This window comes from Dendrobium catenatum, unplaced genomic scaffold (assembly GCF_001605985.2).
Source record: "Dendrobium catenatum unplaced genomic scaffold, ASM160598v2 fragScaff_scaffold_621, whole genome shotgun sequence".
In the NCBI taxonomy this organism is placed as follows: domain Eukaryota; kingdom Viridiplantae; phylum Streptophyta; class Magnoliopsida; order Asparagales; family Orchidaceae; genus Dendrobium; species Dendrobium catenatum.
In genome coordinates, this window is record NW_021319083.1 from 3,177,328 (window position 1) to 3,199,326 (window position 21,999).

General features: G+C 34.2%; 2 protein-coding genes across 4 annotated transcripts in view; one reads left to right on the top strand and one right to left on the bottom strand.

Annotated features, from left to right (window-relative positions):
- LOC110106125 (pentatricopeptide repeat-containing protein At1g71490-like) lies at positions 1 to 1,659 on the top strand. Its single transcript, XM_028695340.1, has one exon. The coding sequence runs from the start codon at positions 1 to 3 to the stop codon at positions 1,657 to 1,659; it is 1,659 nt and encodes a 552-aa protein (XP_028551173.1).
- A 1,762-nt stretch (positions 1,660 to 3,421) lies between these two features.
- The window catches only part of LOC110106145 (pentatricopeptide repeat-containing protein At4g35850, mitochondrial), a 44,774-nt gene continuing 26,196 nt past the window's right edge, over positions 3,422 to 21,999 (bottom strand). For all 3 annotated transcript variants that reach the window (XM_020835920.2, XM_020835919.2, XM_020835921.2), the window contains exons 6-9: positions 9,233 to 9,298; positions 9,075 to 9,152; positions 6,575 to 6,673; positions 3,422 to 3,753 (exon numbers count right to left, since the gene is read on the bottom strand). In XM_020835920.2, the coding sequence (XP_020691579.1) occupies positions 3,652 to 3,753; positions 6,575 to 6,673; positions 9,075 to 9,152; positions 9,233 to 9,298 (345 nt within the window). In that variant the 3' untranslated portion in view covers positions 3,422 to 3,651. The remainder of the gene's footprint in view (positions 3,754 to 6,574; positions 6,674 to 9,074; positions 9,153 to 9,232; positions 9,299 to 21,999) is intronic.

Here is a 21,999-nt window from a genome sequence, read left to right on the forward strand (position 1 = left end):
ATGCCCTGCACTACCATACCTCAGAATTTCTATTCCCTCGTCAAGCAAATCAAGAGGTGCTCCCCAAGATCACAATCATGGCGCAGACCTCCGCCGGCGAACCAAGCGGAACGTCTTGTCGCCTCCATCCGACACCTCTCCTCTTCCCACCGTATCGCCGCCGCCCTCGTTGCCTTTTCCCAACTCCGCCGCTATCTTTCCCATCCCTTGTCTCGTCATCTCGACCACCCCATCTCCTCTCTCCTCGCCGCTGCTACCCACCTCCGCTCCTTCTCACACGGGTCCGGGCTCCACGCCCTTTCCTTCTTCCTCGGCCTCCTTCCGGCGAACCGCTTCACCGTCTCCCGCATTGCCGCTTTCTACGCCGCGTTCGGACTGCTCGATTCCGCCCGCGCTGCCGTCGAAGACTCGAGCACAGTCCTCGCTTTCCCCTGGAACATAGTCATCTCCGCTTATCTTGAAAAAGGATACTGGCAAGATGCGATTTTTAGCTACGGAATGATGCTGGAGAGGGGAATCAAGCCAGATAAGTTCAGCATTTCCTCCGTTTTGAAAGCTTGTGGTGAACTTCGTGAGCTTGGGTTGGGTAAAGAAGTTCACCGGCATATAGTTTCCAGCGATTTGGAGTGCGATTTATTTGTTTACAATGCTCTCTTGGCTATGTACGCTAAGTGTGGAGCAGTGGATAATGCGAGGAAGGTGTTTGATGAAATGCCCGAACGAGACATAGTTAGCTGGAACTCCATGGTTCTGGGATATTCCTCCCAGGGAAGGTGGGACGAGACCTCTGAATTCCTGGAAAGGATGAGACTTGAGGGTTTTGAGCTCAATTCTGTGACTTCTAACACTATCATTTGTGGTCTTGTGCATTCCAGCAATCATAGGGAAGCACTTACATTGATATCTCAGACTAGACAAAGAAAAGCCATTTATGCTCTATATTTTGTCAGCTTGTTGCTTGGCTTGAAGGCTTGCTCTGTCATAAGATATCAGAAGCAAGGGAAGGAGATTCATGGCTTGGCAATTCGAAGCAACTTTGATGAGCTCGAAAACATCAGCAATGCACTCATCACATTGTATTCCAAATGCCACAACATCGGCTATGCTCGCATCGTGTTCCAGAAAAGCTCGGCTCGAAGCGCGGTTACATGGAACTCGATGATTGCCGCCTTTGCAGGAATTAACAAGGTTCATGAAGCAGCCTTGCTTCTTCAAGAGATGATTGGATCAAGAACACAACCAAGCCAAACGACCATTGTAACTATGCTAGCACTATGTGCTGATTCTGCAGATTTGTGGTATGGTACTCAACTTCATTGCTATGCAATCAGGCATGGTTTTGAGCATTATCTTCCCATTGCAAACTCTATAGTGGATATGTATTGTAAGTCAGGAAGAGTCTCAGTTGCTCGCAAAGTCTTCGACATGATGGCAGGCCATGACAAAATCTCTTACACCGCGCTCATTGCGGGCTATGCCTTGCAACGAGAGGGGATTGCTGTGCGGAAACTGATCGATGAAATGATTAGTCGAGGAATCGAACCAGATCAGATTATGATTGAGGTAATTCGCTCGGTTTGGAGTCGTCTCAGGAATCATGGTGGTGGTTTGTTTGCTTGGAACCATTCATCAGTTGCAGCATTGGTTCAGCATGGTTGATCAATTATGAAGAGAAGGATTGTTCTGTCAGTGAGAGAACTCGAAGAAATTGATTGCCAAAATGCACTCCCCCAAAATTATGCCATCCAGTTTTTGATTTGGGAGCTGAAAGCCCAAACCAGCAGGTTTTGATTGGTTATGTCAGAATTTTGTGACCATTAACAGGCAACACATGATCTCTCATTTCTTTCTATTATCATATGTGCATATTATCTTATACACAAAACTTAAAACAAAAGAATCTTCTTCTTCTTCTTCTTCATTACAGTAAAAATATTGTTCACTCGATCAAACTCATTAGATCACCACTTGGCTTCATCTATGAATTCTATATGATTATTACATATTAATAAATTTTGCTTAGCATCATAAAAATTTTGCTTTTACAACCACGCATGTTTCCAATTTTGTTTAAGCATAGCAAGCTATGTTCAGACATCTATAAATCAATTTGTTCATAAACCCCTGATGCATCCTTCCCAATTATGGTTCAACATTCATAAAAAAAATAATAAATAAAATATAAATTTGGGTTTCAATTATTTTTTATAAAACTCTTTCATCCTTGAAAGAAATAATTTTCTTAAAATTTATACATATATCATTGAAGATATTTAAGTATTTGCTTTTCATTTTCAATTCTTCCTCCCACAAAGCTTCTTATTTGTAGAATCATCCATGATTGTTTGGGCAACTTTTGTTCAAAAACTCCCTAGTTTTGATCTTCTTCTTCATTTTTTGATATTAGAGATCCTCCATATATAAAAAGGCCTAAAATTGTATACATCTTTTATGTTGGTCAACCAATGCACAATTTTAATCGAATAATATATAACAAATGTGATTATCTTTGTATTTGTTAAACATTGATCATATTAGGAGATCAAATTATTCATTAATCCTTAAGACAAACTAATAATCACAATGCTGTAACACATTATATATTTTTGTTTGAAATAAAATAGAAATAAAATCAATAAAAAAATTTAAATCACATAAAGAACAAGAGATTTCCTTCATATATTAAAAATGAATTTATTTTAAACTTTGGTGATCAATAAAATAATTTATTTTCTAACCAAATCTTTTTAAGTCTACCTCTATCTTTCTTAATATAAATCAAACATCAACTCTTCAAAATTAACTTTACAATAATATCTTAAAATACATACTAAACATTTTCAATTAATATAAGTCAAATATAATACATCAAACTCAAGCTTTTTAAACAAGCTCTGATAATAAAGTCTAGCTCGAGCTTAATAATTTTAGAACAAACCAAGTTCAAGATAAGTAATAATTACATAAGCTTAATTTAATTAAGCAAATACTCAACTCGAATTAACTCATTCACACCCCTAGTTGTGTTGGTTAACTTCAAAAAAAAAAGAAAAAAATATAAATTGAAATTTATCTTATTTAGATGAGTTATAAAATTGGATAAAATAAAATTAAAAACATATTTGGTTGATACCAAATTAATGCTTCATTTGGGACAGCATTAGACAACTGTATTTTTTCTATTTTAAAAAAATTTTGTACATAAAAATATTTTTATAAAACAATAAGAAAACCGTCCCAACGGAAACCTAAAATTATTTTATATCTTTGAAAAGTAAAAACTTTCATCATTTTGTACAGAAATAGCCCCAAACACATCATAACTGCAATAAAAACTGCTTCTGAGACCACACAGCAGCCGCGCCTTTAGATCCATTTTCTGTACAAAATTTTGCTTGAAAATTTTCTGTTTGCTGATAACTTTTATCATTTCAAAAATATTTTTGTAATAAAAAAAATAAATTTTACACAGCATTCCCAAACAAACCCTTTCCTTCAATCAGATTTGATTCCAGAAAGTAAACTACAACAACTGATTCTCTAGATAGGCTAAAACATTACAGATATCACAGCTTATTACCATAAAAATGAATTCAGAAAGTCTCATGGAAAGATCTTCAAAATGTCCCCAAAAGAATATCTCGCTTCAAACTAGAAATTTGAGTTTCTTCTACCTCCAAATCTCATGGAAAGATCTTCATAAATGCGGCTAACCTTCAGGATCCGAGGGTCATCTGGTGGTATTGGCCGAGCCTGAAATGAGAAAATTCAGTACATTGTAAAAGCCTTAGCAAATATAGAATCCTTAACGCGAGTTAGAAATTCAAATCTGAACATAAGAGATGTGGTAGTAAACAAGTTGAATTAAAACTTCATTAAACATGATCGTTTTGAATTTTGCATGGTTTGATGGAGAAGTATAGGGATAATAAGGATCTCCGTATGATATTTATTGATTTAGAGAAAGCTTATGATAAAGTTTCAAGAGAAGTGCCATGAAGAATTTTAGAAAAGAGAGGGGTTAATAATGATTTACTCAAGTCATTAAGTATATGTATATAGGAGTTGTTTATTGTGTTTAGACACAAAGAGGTTGGACCAAGTATTTTCCTATTTCGGTTGGATTACATCAAGGATAAGCCTTAAGCCCATATCCTTTTTGCTTTAGTCATGGACGTTCTTACTAAATATTTGCAGAAGGATGTACCTTGGTGTATGTAAATTGTTGATGATATTATTCTTATTGATAAGACTAGAGAACTTGAATTATGGAGGTCGACCTTAGAATCGAAAGGTTTTCATTTAGGTGTATCTAAAATCGAATAAATTGATAGTAATTTTAGTAATAATAGATCTATTTTGTGTGGGGGGGGGTGCTTTGGGCGATCAAATCATTAATAAGAGTACATGTTTTAGATATCTCGGGTCTATTATCCAGCTAATGGTAAAATAGATGGGAATATTATTAGAAGAATTCAAGTTGGATGGTTAAAGTGGAGGAATGCATCGGGTTTGTTGTGTGATAGACAAGTACCGCTCGAACTTAAGGGAAAATTCTATAAGATGATGGTGAGACCTGCAATGCTTTATGACACGGAATGTTGGCCATTAAAAGAGAAGCACAATATTAAGTTAAGTGTTGCAGAAATGAGGATGCTCGGGTGGATGCGTGGCTTTACTATTGGAGACGTGATACGAAATGAGCATATACATGGAAAGGTTGGAGTAATAAGATTAGAGAGAGTCCTCTTAGATGGTTTGGTTACATAAAACGACAACCTTCCAATAACCCGATTAGGAGAGTAGATGTATTAGATTAGACTTATGTTAAAAAAGGTAGATGCATACCTAAAAAGACATAGTTAGAAAATATTAGAAATGGCCTTTCTTTATTAGATTAAAATGAGAATTTGACTCTTAACATGACAATGAAGAAAAAGGATTCATATAGCAGACCCCACAGTGGGAAAAAGGCGTTGTGTTGTTGTTGTGCCAATTGTCTCTCATTCACAAGCTACTTATCAAGAATGCTCACTTCATACTCTCAACTCTCGCTCATCACGCTGCCTACAACTCTCCATATCTAGTTAGCTAGTAGCCACTCAATATCACAAATATTCTTGATGCATCAAATTATTATTTTTTTTCTTTCATCAATATTTTGATTTTCGAATAATTGAAATTATCAATATATTTACTGAAAATTCATAACTTATGATTTAAGTTTAATTAATTAAATAATTATTTTAAATACATAATATATATAAGTATGTGATAAATAAGCTATAAATGCTATAGTGAGTAAAAGAAATGCTTCTCCTTGCACTTTCCACATCGAAGCAAAAATGAAACTTTGCAAATCATATTATTTTTACCTTTTGGAAACAGTAGGTGAAAACTTGAGTTTGATTCTTCATTATTCAAATCAACAAAAAAGCCTCTTTTAATTGAAATGTATATGTTCATCTATGATTATTAACAACTGAAACAATAATGAACCAAACAAAAACGGAGAACGATTAAACATTTGCAAACGCAAAGTAAACACTAACAAATAAACAAAATTTTGCTCATTTATGTGCAGCCCATTCACACCCCTAGCCAACTTCAATGATAAACAAACCCCACTTTTTGAAACCCAGAAAAAAGTTTCCTTGAATGATGAGCTAGGTTGGCCTACTAGAATACCCCAACCAACTCCCTAATGATTATATAATTTTTTTTTCTAATGATTATATATTTAATTAGGTTATGGAGGATAAACTAGGTTAATTAATCATTGTTATTATAATAAGGATTCCTTCATTAACAAAACATTTAAGTAATTAAAAAATAAAATTCTAATGAATTAGGCATTAATCAATAACATGGATATCAAATTAGACATTAGTTATATTAACAAAAGATTAATAAAGAATTTAGTAATCATTAAAAGATTAGGCTAATAAAACTTCAAGTAGTCATATGCAAATTAATTAATAATTTTAATTAGGCGTTCATTTAGCTTGAACAATAACGGTCATTCAAATCACTCACGGGATGCGTAGGAAGAGGAAGTTATCCTGCAAAATTTATGGCTAATGACTTTGTGGTTTAGCTTTTTAATTTTTATTTCCTCCTCTACTAATTGACGCTCACTTCCCCTTTTTTTTACTAAATTCAAAGTAGTTTTGACTAAATTTGACACAGGATTATTGCAATTTTTTTTTCATTCAAAAAATTAAGAAAAATATGTTGAAATTGAAATTGAAATAGCATATAGCATGAGCAAATTCTCTACAATTAACAATTGGAAATAAGCAATAAAACAGCAATGAGAAATCCACTTTTCAATAAAAAGGCATTCACTATAAGCCACTAACAATTTCCTCACAAGAAAAAACATTTTTCTAAACTAGCATGATAAGATAAATCTAGTGTTTTTAAATTCAGGCATAACCAAATTCACTAAGGAATTTTAGTGGCAAACACTAAATGCAAGAATGCAGCTGAAAAGACGCTTCTTGTAAAAAGTTATAGCAGGACATTTGTGCAGATAAAGAGATTGATTCGAAAAGCATTGAAAATTACTTACCTTTAGACCTTTATAATAGGCTTCCACTGCAGGAAACGATGCATTAACTTTGCGGCTTTGAAGCATATCCCATATATAGTTCGCATTGACATAATTACCCTATGAACACAAAATTAATACAAGTGCTTAAAGTAAAATTAAAGGAAAAAGGTTAAAAAGGATACAATAAGACATGTTAAATTTCAAGCCGCTCATTACACTACCACAGATGAAATAATTGATGTCACAACAAGAAGAAAAGTGATGAATTTTTCATTTTACTAAGCACCCAATATATAAGTAGTTAAGTACTTAAACCACTTTAAATTAATTGTCATGCATTAGATCACCTCTCCTTACGAACAACTTTTAAATGACTATCCAATTCTTTCCTAGAAAGAGAACAATCAAAGATAGGCATATGTGTAATAACATGCAATAGGAGTTGAACCAAACCGGGTTAGGTAAGACCGATTCACGTCGTTTGATTTCCCATTCAAGCAAACTCTTTCCTTTAAGATGGGGATCGGACTTAGGGGATCAAAGGATTGCGAGAGCTGCGGCGAGAGAGAAGAGCGAAAGGATCGCGATATAGCTTGCGAGTGGGGAATCCAGGAGATGATGATCGATGACAACCTCCTATCCATCATCACGTGCTGAAAAGAGGAATGAGCGGCGGTGCTCGGTGGCTTTGAAGTTCGATGTTATGGCCGACGGGGTGCTTTCGGCATTATGAAGGTTTAAAGATCCGATTTTTCACAATACTCGAAAACTTATTTTAGCTATAAAATTTATGCAAGATGCATTTGCTACTTCGTAGTTTAGAGGCGGCCGAGCATAAACTCTGAAAGAGAAGAATCAAGGAAGCAATGCATCGAAGCTTCCTCATGTGCTTTCTACTTGGAGAAATTGAATGTTGGAGAGTTGTGTAGAATATTACCTGCTTGTAGTTACTTGTTTCTTATTCTGTGTTGATTTGTTGTTGAAGGAGAAATCTATATAACTGATTTGTAGAGTTGATATCACTAGAAGGCCTAGGTGAATGATGAGGTTGTCTGATCTTGATTTATTTATTCATTGATTTTAATTTTCACTTAATTTGTAAGGTATTAAATAAAGTAATTAAATTTGGGTCCTAATATGAAGAATAACTTAGTGTTCATGGTGGAAATGGAATCATTTATTTCAAAAAGATGTTTAAGTAGTTGTTGCATTATTTAATATTTTGATGTGTGGCATATTGAATATATGATTGATGATGACTCTTGTGGATTTAGGGTTTGTTGAATACAGTGTATTGGAATGGGAGGAGTCTCATCTTGATTGGAAATTTCAACTGCTTATAGTCTCTAATTGGTAGGTGACTCTTTACTGTTTTCTTGTTAGGGGTCTAACCCTTGCTACTCCTTGTATGTGAATAATGTGTATGGTAAGATATGATAATTCATTTACAGCATTGCATGTTATTATTTTTGACATGATCTGATAGTTAGCATTGCCATATTGATTCTTACATAATTTTTTGAATAGTTTACATATTTTGTCATGTTTGCTCTAAATAGCTATTGTCTATGAAAATTATAAATTTTGTAATATATATATATAACTGAGCTTAATTGTATTATAGCCTTTGTTAAGCATTATTACTGAAATACAATGTGTATATAATGCAAGCTTGTGTGTTTGATGCTTGTAAATATTGGTATTTTAACCCTATTGGATATTGGCTAGCCGGGGTCGACGGGGCCCAAGAGTGACGCCTCTATAGAAAATCACTGGATTTCCCTGGGATTTGTGCTTACCTTTCCCGGAAGGGTAGTAAACCGACTATAAATGTTTATATATGGATATACACAGAAAATAGATAACTAATGAGGCATTAAAGGATGTATAGATATCACATGCTTGTAAGTGAAAGAGTTTCATTTGAATGCAAGGGTTATTAGTTGGCAAACAATTTTTTTGCGAGTTATGCTAACTTTCATAAATGAAACCCTAAACTATGTATATTCAATAATCTCATACCATAGACATTGTTTCTACTTACTTTTTTTTCTTTGCTCATATTTATGCTCATGCCTTGTTGTTTATGTTTTAATCAGTGGGGTTTCACCTACTGATTTTGTTTCTTGCAAACTCACTCCTATTACTTCATAATTTCAGGTTCGTTAGTTTGGGCTGATTCAGGTGGAACTTCTATGTTCATGCATCAAGTTTATCTATGATGGATAATCGATGTTTGCGTTATTTAATTGATTTAATTGTGTAATGGAATTTTATTTAAATTTGGTGGACATTTAGTAATTTTTTTGGGTTTAGATGCTCTGATGATTTATTGGTGAATACAAATTATAGAAGTCATATAATTTCATTATTTTGAAATCATTTTATAAATTTTGTTCAGCTCTCACCCTACCATTGAGTTCTTGTGATTTTCTTCCAAGCCCTATGGCGAGGTGTGACAATATGGCAGATAACCAAGTCACTAAGAAATAATACACCAGTAGTGACATTCACTCACCTCATCTCTTGCAGCTGCGAGGAGAAGCTCACTCCCCAACTTGGAGTTCAAGAAGAATCCTCTAGCATTCATTTTCTCCTGCCAACGAAAGTTAAGCCCATGATAGTTTATTGATATTAGTGGTAGCAAGTTAAAAACAAAGAAAGAACAAAACTTACAAGATAACCAAAAGCAAGTTCCATCCTTTCAGGCGTACGGTCCAGCATCGCCCCTTCTATTAAAGTCTAAACAATGAATAGCAAAAAAAAAATAATTGAGTGTCTCCCTACAAATGAACGACAGTAAGTACGACATCAAAAACTGACTCATGAGCTATAAATATATCCGTTACACCAGGATCCAAAGTTTACAAATGAATATGAGTAAGACATTTCTTTTCAATTGTTTAAAATACTAACATGTGGGGATAGTGAACTAACCAAACAATCTGAAAATAAACTCTAAATGTTTAATATTAAAAACAAGGAAAAAAAAGGATTAACAATTCTACAAATTAGAAAAAAAAAACACTAGGCAAGGGTTTCATGAGAGTCGAGAAATACACATCTTACTCAGAATGAGCAAAGACCCTATTTCCAATATTAACATAAAAATGACAAGTAAATCAAAGGAGCGGGCTCTGGCTATGTCAAAATATAACAGACAAGAACATCATTAAAATAAACATAATGAAGACCAGTTGCTAAAGGCAAAACCATAATGCAATGCATTTACTTATCAAGGAATGAAGGGCTACGCCTCAAGTCACGTGACCAATGAAATATATATTCTAATGTTCATAAACAGAAAGCATGACTATGAAATACAAAACAAATCCAAAAACAATACAATCGAAGCGCATAAATATTGAGGATAAATTCTCATTGAACATAGAGCATAACAATGACAATAAAATGCAATTAAGACCTAGAATAAAGTTTTAAGCAAAGTCAAAATTCTGAAGTCTAGCCAACATAAATATATAGTGATAAATTAGATGCCAAAACAAAATTGAAAAAAAAAACTTTTTCACTCATTACCAAAGTTCATCCTCCAAGTAGCATAAAAGGGGAAAGGAACGATTAGATATGGATGGACAGGCATTTTGTTTTAGCATGCATCATTTAATTGAGGAACTATGACGAATTCTAATTTGAATCATTTTAAGTTAAATTTATTGGACAACCTATTTGGTCTTCTAAAATTTAAAAAAAGACAATAAATCTATTAGAAATGTCAAATAATAAAGTTCAAGTGCAAAAATTCCCTAATAAGCAAACTAATGACAAAACTAAAGAAAACAGCTGTAAATCCTAATACAAAGCAAATAACATGAAGTACGAGCTACTCAAACTGCAAGAAAACTCATAGAATTGGCCATAAGAAAAACAACTAGGATCCCAAACAATTTGTTAGAGTGCAAATCCCAAAAACTTCTTTTTATGTCATCGTCAATTTGTGCTCATAAAGCTCCATAAATTCTCCGATATTAAATATGACAAACCCCCATTTGTTTGACACTAGTAGATATGCCATAGAGACAAACAATGACATTAAGGAATAGAAGTCGAAATAGTAAAATGATAAACATCATAATCTTTCTACCTATGAGATCAATAAGGTGGAGAATGCCCAAGGACTCAGGCTTTGATAGAGAAAGTCATTGATAAAGATTACATGAACCAATTTATACACTTCAACAAGCTCATAATATTCTTTCTATAATTTTACAATTCAATACATCTAGAAATAAATACAAAATAAATGATAAAATAACTGAATTGGTCCCCACATTTTTCTTAATGATCAAAATAATCCCCGACTATATAAAAGTATCAATTTTGTCTCTTGACTCTTTAAATAGGGACCAAATTAGTCATTATATGGGATCATTTAGGTCCCTATTTAAAAAATCAAAGGACTAAATGAGATTTTTAATAGTCAGAGACTATTTTGATCCTTCGGATGAAGCCAGGGGGCCATTTTGATCCTTACCTCTAAAATAAATGTCATGTTGAATAGTTACAGAGAAGGAATCTTAACATGCAATTCCTTGAGATTCAAACTAAGAAATGCTCAACAAACTAGCATGTTAAGTGGGTATGAGAAGCTCATACTGAAACCCAAATACAACCATAAATTCCAACTTATGTTAAGCTCATATTCAAATTGAAGGTTTGATTTAAATTTACACTTCGATGGAGGTCTAAGGTCAATACAGATTTAAATTTGACCATAAGTATAAAATCCATTTCATCATTTTGTAATAATTTCTACCAAATGAGATTATATGAATGTCATGAAAATGTTGAATGAGAATCACAAAGTACATGATGGAAATAAAGAAGAATTAAAGGCAATATTTGACGATTCATGATATAAAATCAAACCAAATATATTAAGAATTGAACTAATACCAAAATTTTATAAAATTTATAACTTACAAGCATCTGACTAGATATGGTGGATGACTTTCTATAGTCCTATTTATCAAACAATTATTCTCTTAAGAGTTCTTATAAGAAATCATTCAAGATTTAAATGAGTTTTTACTTTATCACTAGAATTGAATTCCACATTTATTTTGTTTGCATCTGCAATAGACTTCAATCTGTGGTATTTAACAACTAGTTTGAATGCTTTCATACAAATCATGCCTATGTTGTACAAATAATTACACAAATTCACAATGTCTAAATTTAATTTAAAGTCCAACAAGATATATAGTTTTTGTAATTAAGCAAGTTGAAATCATTTGATTGTTTCAAATGAGCTCAAGTTTGTAAATTGATTAACAAATGTAAGTGAACTTGATCATATAGATGAAAAAAATCTCAACTGATTACATGCTATTTTATCAAACATCGTAATAGACATCTTAAGAATTTTAACAAATTTTCAATCTTCTTTCATAGATTTTTTTAGAAATAAGTTATAAATTTTACACCTCTGATACATTTTAGGTAAATCATATAATTTAAAAACCTTCTTAAAATACAATTTTATTATAAATCATGCAGCATCAATATTATTACAAGGAATAAAGTGAGCCATTAAGAAAAACAATCCACCAAATATAAAATTGTATTTTCTGAGACAATCCTATCAGGAATCCATACAAACATCTTCCCAGGATTCATATGGAATAGGCCACGGTGTGTATAACCAAATATTATCTCTTCTTAAATTAATTTTATGATAAAATCTGTATTGTGACACTATCTGTGCTACATCTCCTCTAAATTTTGGCCAGTAATTGCTTAAGTTGTATCTCTACCAAAATGTCATGCAATTCCAGAATAAGTGAATATCTTTAAAAGATCATCAATATATATAGATCAGTTCCCTTGAATAAAAAAAAACAGCTCTCTTTAATTATAAATTCTGTATTAAACATATGTAACTCATCTTTTAAAGCATTATATATTTTATTGACATCCATAGAAGTAGAATAATCAAGCATGATATAATCAAAACCAGCACTTTAATTTTCATTGTATATAAAATAATGGCAAATTTACTTAATGCATCGTCAAGCTTATTTTCCATCCCAACACTGTTTGAACACATTGAATGTAATAAACCACGGGTATAGTATATTCCCGTAAACATTCTACCCATTTGGCATGTATATATATGATTTCATTTCTACTGTAAATCTAGCTATTGAATTGTTGGATCAAAAAATAGCACAAACATCTAACTAAAAGATTATATACCAAACATCAAAAACTTTGTACATTTGCATAAACTTTCCTATCATAAATATAATATTTCTGCTTTATCCTTAATACCAATGTGCCAACTTTCATATTTCATAAATGCAATTATGCTGGAATTGCATAACATTCAAACTCTTTCTAACAAACCATTTTTTAAATCAAACCATGTAATTGTCTTTTAGATTCAGTATGTTCATTTGAACTTATCCTATAATTTAGTAAGTTATGTAAATACGATCCGGTAATCAAATAAATATCATATTGAAGCTCGCCAACATATAAATATTTGAAATCAAAGAGTATGTGATTAATATCTTGAATAATTATTCAGATTTTTGGTTATAAATGTTAAATTCAGAAAATTGGATAGGGAAAAGCGTTAATTTTATTATACAAGCTATTCCTATTTATAGATTCATACAAGATGCCTTAATATAGAAACAAATAACTACAGAATCATGCATAATTGTCTTAATATAACCCTTCCTAAATCAACCACCCAAATATAGAAGGAGATTGACGTAATCCAGGTGAGACTCCCACGAATCCTCATGCTAGCCGTGCGATCAAGGGCTAAGGGACGACTGAGATTTAACAGCGTGATCTAGGTGAGCCTCCCACAGATCCTCATGCTAACCGTGAGATCAAGGGCGAAGGGAAGATTGGGATTTTAACACTCCCCCTCAAGTTGGAGAATACAAATCTACCATTCCCAGCTTGGTAATTAGTCCCAAAAAAGTAGAGTTATCAAATCCCTTGGTGGACTATAGAATCCTCCATTTGATTAAAACTTTAGGAGAAATTAGTTTCAAACATTGTGGCAGCAAAGAGCATCAATGAAGGCTATATTAAGCAGGGCAACAATGAAGGCTGCATTGGTTATAGATAGGATAGCAACCACAAGGAAAGGCCGATAATGAAGGCACGACAGTAGGAAAAAATCTATTTTTACGGTTGCGTCAAGCTTTAAGGACATCAGCAGAAAAAACGTCTCAAGCGGCTTAGCACTTAGCACGTAAATCTCCTCCCGTCTGATCGATCCATCCTTCTTCCCAATGCAAATCAATCGTCTGACTCCAACATAACACTCATGTTCGATCGACCCCGTACATGCGCACTTAAGGCCTATGATCTCTCAGGTCTGACAGGTGGAAAGAGTACAGGTCTTGCACTCTTGCTTGTTGCGGCCCTAGACCCTCATGAGAGAGAACTCTCAGCTCTTTCCATACATACACAAGAGGAGGTCCTACGCTTGACTTCTCTCACTTTTGCTCGGTCGACTCTCGACATTACACGTGAGAGGAGCCCTCCTGCTCGATCTCACCTCGGTCTTAGACGCACAAAGGAAGCAAAATAACCGAAATTTATTAGAATTACGGTAATGAAGGCCGATCGAGAGAACATGTATTCCTCAGAATTCCGACAATGAAGGCTAGTGGTGAGAATCTATATTCCTCAGAATTCTAGCAATGATGACCGGTGGTGGGAACATGTATTCCATAAAATTCTAACAATTAAGGCCGGTGGTAGGAACATGTATTCCTCATAATTCTGATAATGAAGGCCAGCGGTGTCTATCGTAAGTTTCCCTCTTCCATTGGTGATTGGATGCGACTGTAGAAGACCCGCCAAAATGGTTTTTGACAGCATTGGCAGCGAGTTTGGAGCCTATGGCGACGTCTATGCCGGCAGGATTTGGCGCAGATGCAAAGAACGCGAGAAATTTCAAGGGCCAGAGGAACAAAACGAAAGTAGACCAGACACAAGCACCTGCTTGCACGATCTCTCGTCCTGTGTAGTCGCATGATCCCTCATCCAAATGCAAGATGGCTCGTTTTGGTTCCACCCCAAAAGCACGTGAGAGGAGACTATCGCGTGAGGCAAGCTTCAGGGAAGCTCGATCCCGCTTGGTTCTGGACAAGACACATGCGCAGAATCTTCTGGCCAAACGCCTCTCTCATCCTGTTTGGTCGCACGCACGCAAGAGTTCACAAGATGTTCGTCTCTCTCGATCGAACGCATAGACCACGGGGTTCTTGCTCAACTCCTCCAGACGAGACGCACGAGACGTTTGTCTCTCTCGATCGAACCTAGAGACCACGAGATGAAGCATTCTCCCTATTTTCAGTTGGATGTACGCATGAACAAATAAGATGGGAACCCGCTCCCTTTCAAGGGAAGGCTAGGCAGCTCAAGCCTTCCCTTCAGAAAGTCTGGCATTAAAAAAAAACTCAGAATTCTGATCAAGGCAACTAAGGTTGTGATACCATGTTACATTCAAAAAATTGGAGAGGGAAAAGCTTTAATTTTATTATACAAACTATACCTATTTATATGTTCATACAAGATGTCTTAATAAAGAAACAATAACTATAGAATCATGTATAATTGCCTTAATATAATCCTTCCTAAATCAACCACCCAAATATAGAAGGAAATCGTTATAATCCAGGTGAGCCTCCCACGGATCCTCATGATGGCCGTGGGATCAAGGACTAAGGGACGATTGAAATTTAACAGCATGATCTAGGTGAGCCTCCCATGGATTCTCATGCTGGTCGTGGGAACAAGGGCCAAGGGATTATTGGGATTTTAACAATAACACCTATAGATTCTATAAGCACGACCACATAAATCAATCCTTCTATAAGACTTCTTTTATGATATGTGGATTTAAAAGGTGCATTGATTTCTTCAGTTCATTAGGAGAACTAGATTCCTTTATAGATGAAACAAATATATTTTACATTTCATAGGGGATCAAGACTATTCTCCTTTCATTGCTTTTGAACTCATAAATATTAGATTTTTTTTTCAAATAAGACACATCTAAATCATATAACCAAGCTTGACTAAAAAAAATGTGCCACATCCATAGGAAAAACATCACATCAAATCTTAAAATATGTAGCACTAAACATCTTTTTGTAATAAAAAACAAAGCCCTATCTACCCACGCTACATATATGGTTGTAGACGTTGTTCAAGTTTTAATTTTTTGGGATCAATAAGTGAATATCCACAACATCATACAACTTGTACTCTTCTACTATCTATAATAAGCTTATCTAATCTATCATCAAGCTTAAAATAAACTTGAAATGTAAATCAAATTCCACTTTAGGTGAAGTAATAATACATCACATAACATTTAAAGAGTGTTACCATTAAACAATTTTAGAATAACCTATATATGTAACCAATTCATGAATATCACCTCCCTCATTAATTCCATTATCATCTTTGTCATCAATAGATAAACTCCTACTAGGAATTCATTTGTACAATGAAATTTAAAAATGGCTTTTGCAAAAAAATGCAAGTTGGAAAGTATGTTCAAGTGATGGAATTTGATGCAGCATCATTTCTATTCTAATTTTCAGGTTTAATCCAGTTGCAAACCTAGAAAAAGTGATGTTTCAAGATATTCAATTATTTCCGAATGCATAATTAATTCTTCAAATTTATTCATATATTCAATAAGAGTTTTTGTTACTTATTTTAATGCATGAAATTCATCAAGCAATTGATCACAATATGATAGTGGCGGATATTTTTATTTCAACTTAAATGCCAATCAAAGTAGAAGTAGGTTCTCTAAAATGCCTAATTTCTTTCCAAACTCGTCTAATACATATTAGCTTGCACAACTAACTGCAATTTAGCAAAAGCTTACAAAATATTTCAGATTTTTCGTCCCATCGAATGTAGACACTTAACTTTTACCCTATTAGTTTTGTCACGATATAAATCATGCATTTGATGCCAATTATTAATATAGGCTTCATTATCATATACTCCCTTGTGATCTATTTTGATTAAATTATAATGAATTTCTTGTTGCTAACAGTATTACCATTCAAATTGATTGGTTAGGACTAAATCTACTTCTTGCAGATGAGGCTAAAAATAAGTAGGCTCAAATTTTAATTCATTAGCTTGATTTACATATTTACACATTCAGTTTTGTTCATTCAACAATTCAAAAAATTAATTTTGTACAGCTCCAAAAATTTCATCCTTCCTTTTGATTTGTTAAATGATTCAGATTGTGATCTCCACTTATAGTTGATATTTCGATACAATCTTAAGTTCTAAAACCAAATCATATAAATAATGTCTTATAATCTACAGTTTGTTAATGCAAATCAATAAAAATTACATAAAATCATGGAAACATATTTAAACCTTCATAAATTGCAAAGCCTTCATTTTGATGAATTTTGTTAGTTAGATAAAAACTAAATAAAAATGAAAAAAAAAAAAAACATGCAAATGTTAATTTAATAGTTGTTCACCAAAAGTAACGAGTAAAAATCTTTTTAAAAAAAAAATCATTCATTCAATTGAAACCATGGTATCATAGGAATCCGTTTAATATAATGTTTGGCAAACTATCAAAAATACAATAAACTCAATTCAACATTTTGAGCATAAAGAGAATAAAAGAAAATGAGACAAAATAAGGCCTCCCACTTGTCCCAGGAAAACCACTCTCAAAGGTTTTAAGGTTGCTAATTAAACAAGAAAAGGATAAGAATAAATTGCACAATCAACCAAAAGTTAATTCAAAAAAGACTAAATTGAATTTTAGATGCATCATATCCTCTGTTATAATCACAAATTTCGTATTTTTTTGCAACAACAACAAGATCAAGCCTTCATCCCACTAGGCGTCAACAACTACATGAATTTTTTTTTTCTCAATTGTCCTATTAAGCATCAAATTCTCATTTAAATCTAATAAAAAATATCACTTCTAATCTTTTCTAACCAAGTCTTTTTACCACTGCCTTTTTTAACATAGGCAAAATCTAATACATATACTCTTCTAATTCCCCATTTTTTATAATTAAAATAGTCCAAAAAATATTGAGACAATTTGTAAATCCCAAAAGAGTAAGCTTTAGCCACAAGACTCAATCAATCAATCAATAACTGTAAGCTACTCCTTACAACCACAACCCCGCCTTACTTCACATAACTCCAAAGGCAAGACTACCAACAAAAATGAATACTACAATAGGATCATAAGACACCGTACCACTACCAACACCTAAGTAGCAGATAGAGAACTCTACTATAAACAACGATATCACAAATGATTGCAACAACCAACATAACCTTCAAAAATAAGCATCCATAGGCTTTATTAAAATAAACATCCAAATAATAGTATGTGGGCTCCGAAAATTCGGCCCCGGCCTCCGCTCGCTCTTCTTATTCGGCGAGGGAGTTTTAACGAATTAAGTTCCGAGGTAAATTTTGGAAGGCAGATGGGTTTGTAGATAAGACACTACCCAGAGATTTCGCCCTCATTTTAGCAAAGGTCAACATAGTAATAGACTCGCCAATTATGAAGTTTCCCAAAAAAAAAATTAAAGAGTAAAACCAACTCTTATGGAAAACAACATAAGCATGTTTGTCTTAAATAAACACAAAAATTTTATTGTTACTAAAATAAAATAAAAACACCCAAAGTACTAAAATAAGAATTAGCTATCAATTCACTTGCCTTAATGAACGCAACTTGCGTTTATAAAAGGCTATAAGCTTTTGCATAAATGATCTATGCTCTAATACAAACTAGCAAATATGCATAAAGTGCAAAGCGTATCAAATGATCACAACAATTATTTGGGTGAGGGGTGCGGAAGTTAAATACTCTTGCTTGGATTTGAAACCGCAACAAAATGATTGGTTATAATTTATAAATATATAATAGAAGCAATGAATAGTTAAGAAGTTGGAAGGGACATAAGAGCAAACCAAAAGAGTCATAATATCACACCACTTTGTGAAGGTCATCGAGGAGGGAATGCAACATGCAAATCTAAGCAAGGTGAAGATGGATGGCTAAATCAAAAGACAATAAGAAATTTTTAAAACATTCAAAGAATTGAGAAATAATTCAAACAACTTTTAAGGTGATAATGTGTTTGGGAAAACTCAACTTATAATAAAAATCTGGTATAAAAAGCAACTTTTGCAATTAGGTTTGCTTAGGAAAATTGTAGCTAATTATAAAAGTATTGCTATGGGAAAGCAGCTTTTTCAAAGCTACTATAGGTATTATATTTTTTTTTTCTTTTGAAAAAAAAAATCAAACAACTGCTTTCTTATAGGTACCATACTTTAACATATCTTACTGTTAAAAGATGATTCTCACCATAAAAATTTTTGAAAAACAACAACAAGCATTAACCAACTAGCAATGGGTCAATGATCTGCAAACAATCTGATAAGAAAGCAGTGAAAAAGCTGCTCTAAAATGACCCTTAGTTTGAAACAAAGTCGGTGAAGCAAAATTTATTTTTCTTCATAGTTCAATTTCTCTACAATTTAATTGCAAAGTAAATGCAATCAATTTAGCTTTATTTTACATGTATTTCTTTTTTGCATCCAACCAAATAGCCCTTAAATTGAAAGAATCCCTAATGTACAAATACAAACATGTCCTTATTAACCAAAAAAATGCCAAAAGTATGATATGTCAAGGGGGAACTGTTTAGGAAGGTCCCTACTAAGGGGAAATTGTTTAATAAGGTTTCTAACAAATGGGAGTTGTTTAGGAAGATCCCTAATAAATGGTGAGCTTAGGAAGGTTTCCTAATTGTGATTATGCTATTTAGAAAGGGTTTAATTGTTTAGAAAGATTTTCTAATTATATTTATGTTGTTTATGATTGGTTGATTGTTTAAGAAGGATTCCTAATTGTATTTTTGCTGTTTAGGAAGGTTTTAATTATGTGTATTATGTGTTGGCGCTATTTAAGGGGGAGTTTGATCCAAGGTTTTTAACTTATGTTTTACTGAAGTTTATTTTAAGATTTGTTGTGAGTTTCCTAGAGGCGTCTAGGATTTGTGTGAGAGCTGATCTACCTCTCGAATAGTAGATCACTTGTATCTATCTTTCTTATTGAAGAGATAATAAAAATATCAGCTCCTATTGATGAGGACATCGATCAGAGGTTCAAGCATGTGTATCGTCGGAGACAGCGCAGATCGACGGCCACGATTCAGAGTTTATATTTCTAGATGTTTATGCATTTTATTTCTTGGAGTCTTCCTATTGTACCCCTAGTTTGAGTTGAGTCATGTTGTAGCCCTGAGGGCAACTTAGTCTTTGTATTTTCTTTCATGTTGGGACCTATATATAGGTCATTTCTATTGTAATGAGGTTAATGAATATTTGAATGAAAATTGTGTTTTGTTTCTACTTCTTCTTGCATGAGAGCTAGAGAAGGGAGAGAGCTCAAAGGGAGCATTCGCAAGGCCCACCAATCGTTGGAAGAGTCCGCGGCTCGTGGTTAAGTTGTTCTATCTTCGTTGTGTTTTCCCCTCATCTTCAACTACCCAAATCCACATCCCGTTAGCCCAAGCCGAGCCCCCTATTTCTTCCCGTCTAGCACCAAAGGGAGCCAACCGCCGGCCTCCCCTTTGGCCGCCGGCCACCCTTCCTCCACCACCTCTTCCACCACCCAACCGCCGGCCCCTCTCCCCCATTTCCCCTCTTGTTCGAATTTTGAGAATTCAAAATTTCTTGAGTTCAAAATTTTCCAAATTTGTTAGAACCAAATATGGAAAGTTTTCAAAATTCAAAATTCAAATGAGGCCTATTTGGAGGAGTCATTAATTTCCCTCCAACTTTTCGTTCCTATTTGGAAAGAGCTTGGTTCCTCCCCTTAATCCCTCCCTCTTCCCCTCTACATGCCGTCGGCCTCCCTATGAGGCTTCTCCTCATTAATTGCTAAGTAACTCTTCCTCCCATTTTGAAATCAAAATTGATTTCATTTAATTCTCCCTCCAAAAATTTCAAACCCTGAAATTTATTTCAGGATTTGTTTAAAAACTCCTTCCCCTCCTCTCTTGAAACCGCTGGCCTTCCCCTCCTTAGCTCCCCCATTAATTCCCCAATCAATGCCTTAATTCCCTTTGATTTGAAATTCAAAATTCAAGTTAATTCCCTCCCAATCTAATCAAAACTGAAATTAAATTTCAGATTTTGATTAATCTCCTCCACAATCTTAAGCCTATCTTCTCAAAACCCTAGCCTATTCCCCTTGCACCCGCCGGCCTCACCTCTTCCCCTTGGAAATCCCACCGACCCTCTCTTCCTCCCCTCCCTTCTTCGCAATCTACAAGTGCTCTCTCTCACCACCACATATTTCCTCTCTTCTCGATGGAGTTCTCTCAAATGTCAAGCATGCATGGCGGATCCCGAATTTGAGTGGGGACTTGTGTTCGACGCCGACGGAAATCTCAACATCCTACGATCTCCCTTCTTCAACGTGGGATTTGAAGACGACGCCACCGTTAAAGATTATTTGGATCGAGTTGTACCTACTCTTGTGAGCGTCATCGACCGCCAGCTTCCAAACTATGATTGGAGCATCGACAGTCAACCATTCCCACCATCCTCGCCACCGTCAACCTTTCCGTTGCTCACGGCCGTTGGGGTTGCTACCGTCCTCATGGTATCGTTGGGTATGCTAAAGACCTTCTTCCGCTAAGCCCTACATGAGTGTGAGTGAGCAAGGTAACTCATTGTGAATTTTCAAAACATTAGCCGTGGGATTATATTTTACTCCACATTTGTCTTATTGTGAGAATTTCCAGATCTATCGTCAATTGTGCCCAAACATCAAGTTTGTAATTGCTTATCATAATAATTTTGACAATTGAAAACTCTTGAACCTCACCTCACGATACCTTAATCTTAAATTAGCACACTTTGTGGTTCTTTATAAATTTCACGTGCAATTCTTGATTATATCACATCACCTATCTTCGTGTTCCTGCAATTTCTTCTTCTCTAATTTGTTTTTTCTTTTTACTTCCAAGATGCATCAAAGTATTTATACAAACTTCTAGAAAACCAATAAAATGAAGTCATTACCCTAGCTACTCCAACTCATGAAATGATCGCATAAACAGAACATAAAAATAAGAAACCTTAGCTTCATAGAGGGTTGCTGAAAGTTTAACCGAACCACTTTAAAGTTTGTTTTCTTAAGCCTTCACTGTATGCTTGGTTTAGCGTTATATTTAGAGAGCCTAACAAGCTGAACATTAAAGTCCACTAGGCCCATTTATATTCAAACTAGATCAAATTATACACCTAAAGGGGATATGGGACTTGGTTTCTCTTGTACAACGAATTATGATGATCAACAAAATCCACTGGTTATCTCAACAACAGTATGATGAGCTCCAAAAAATATC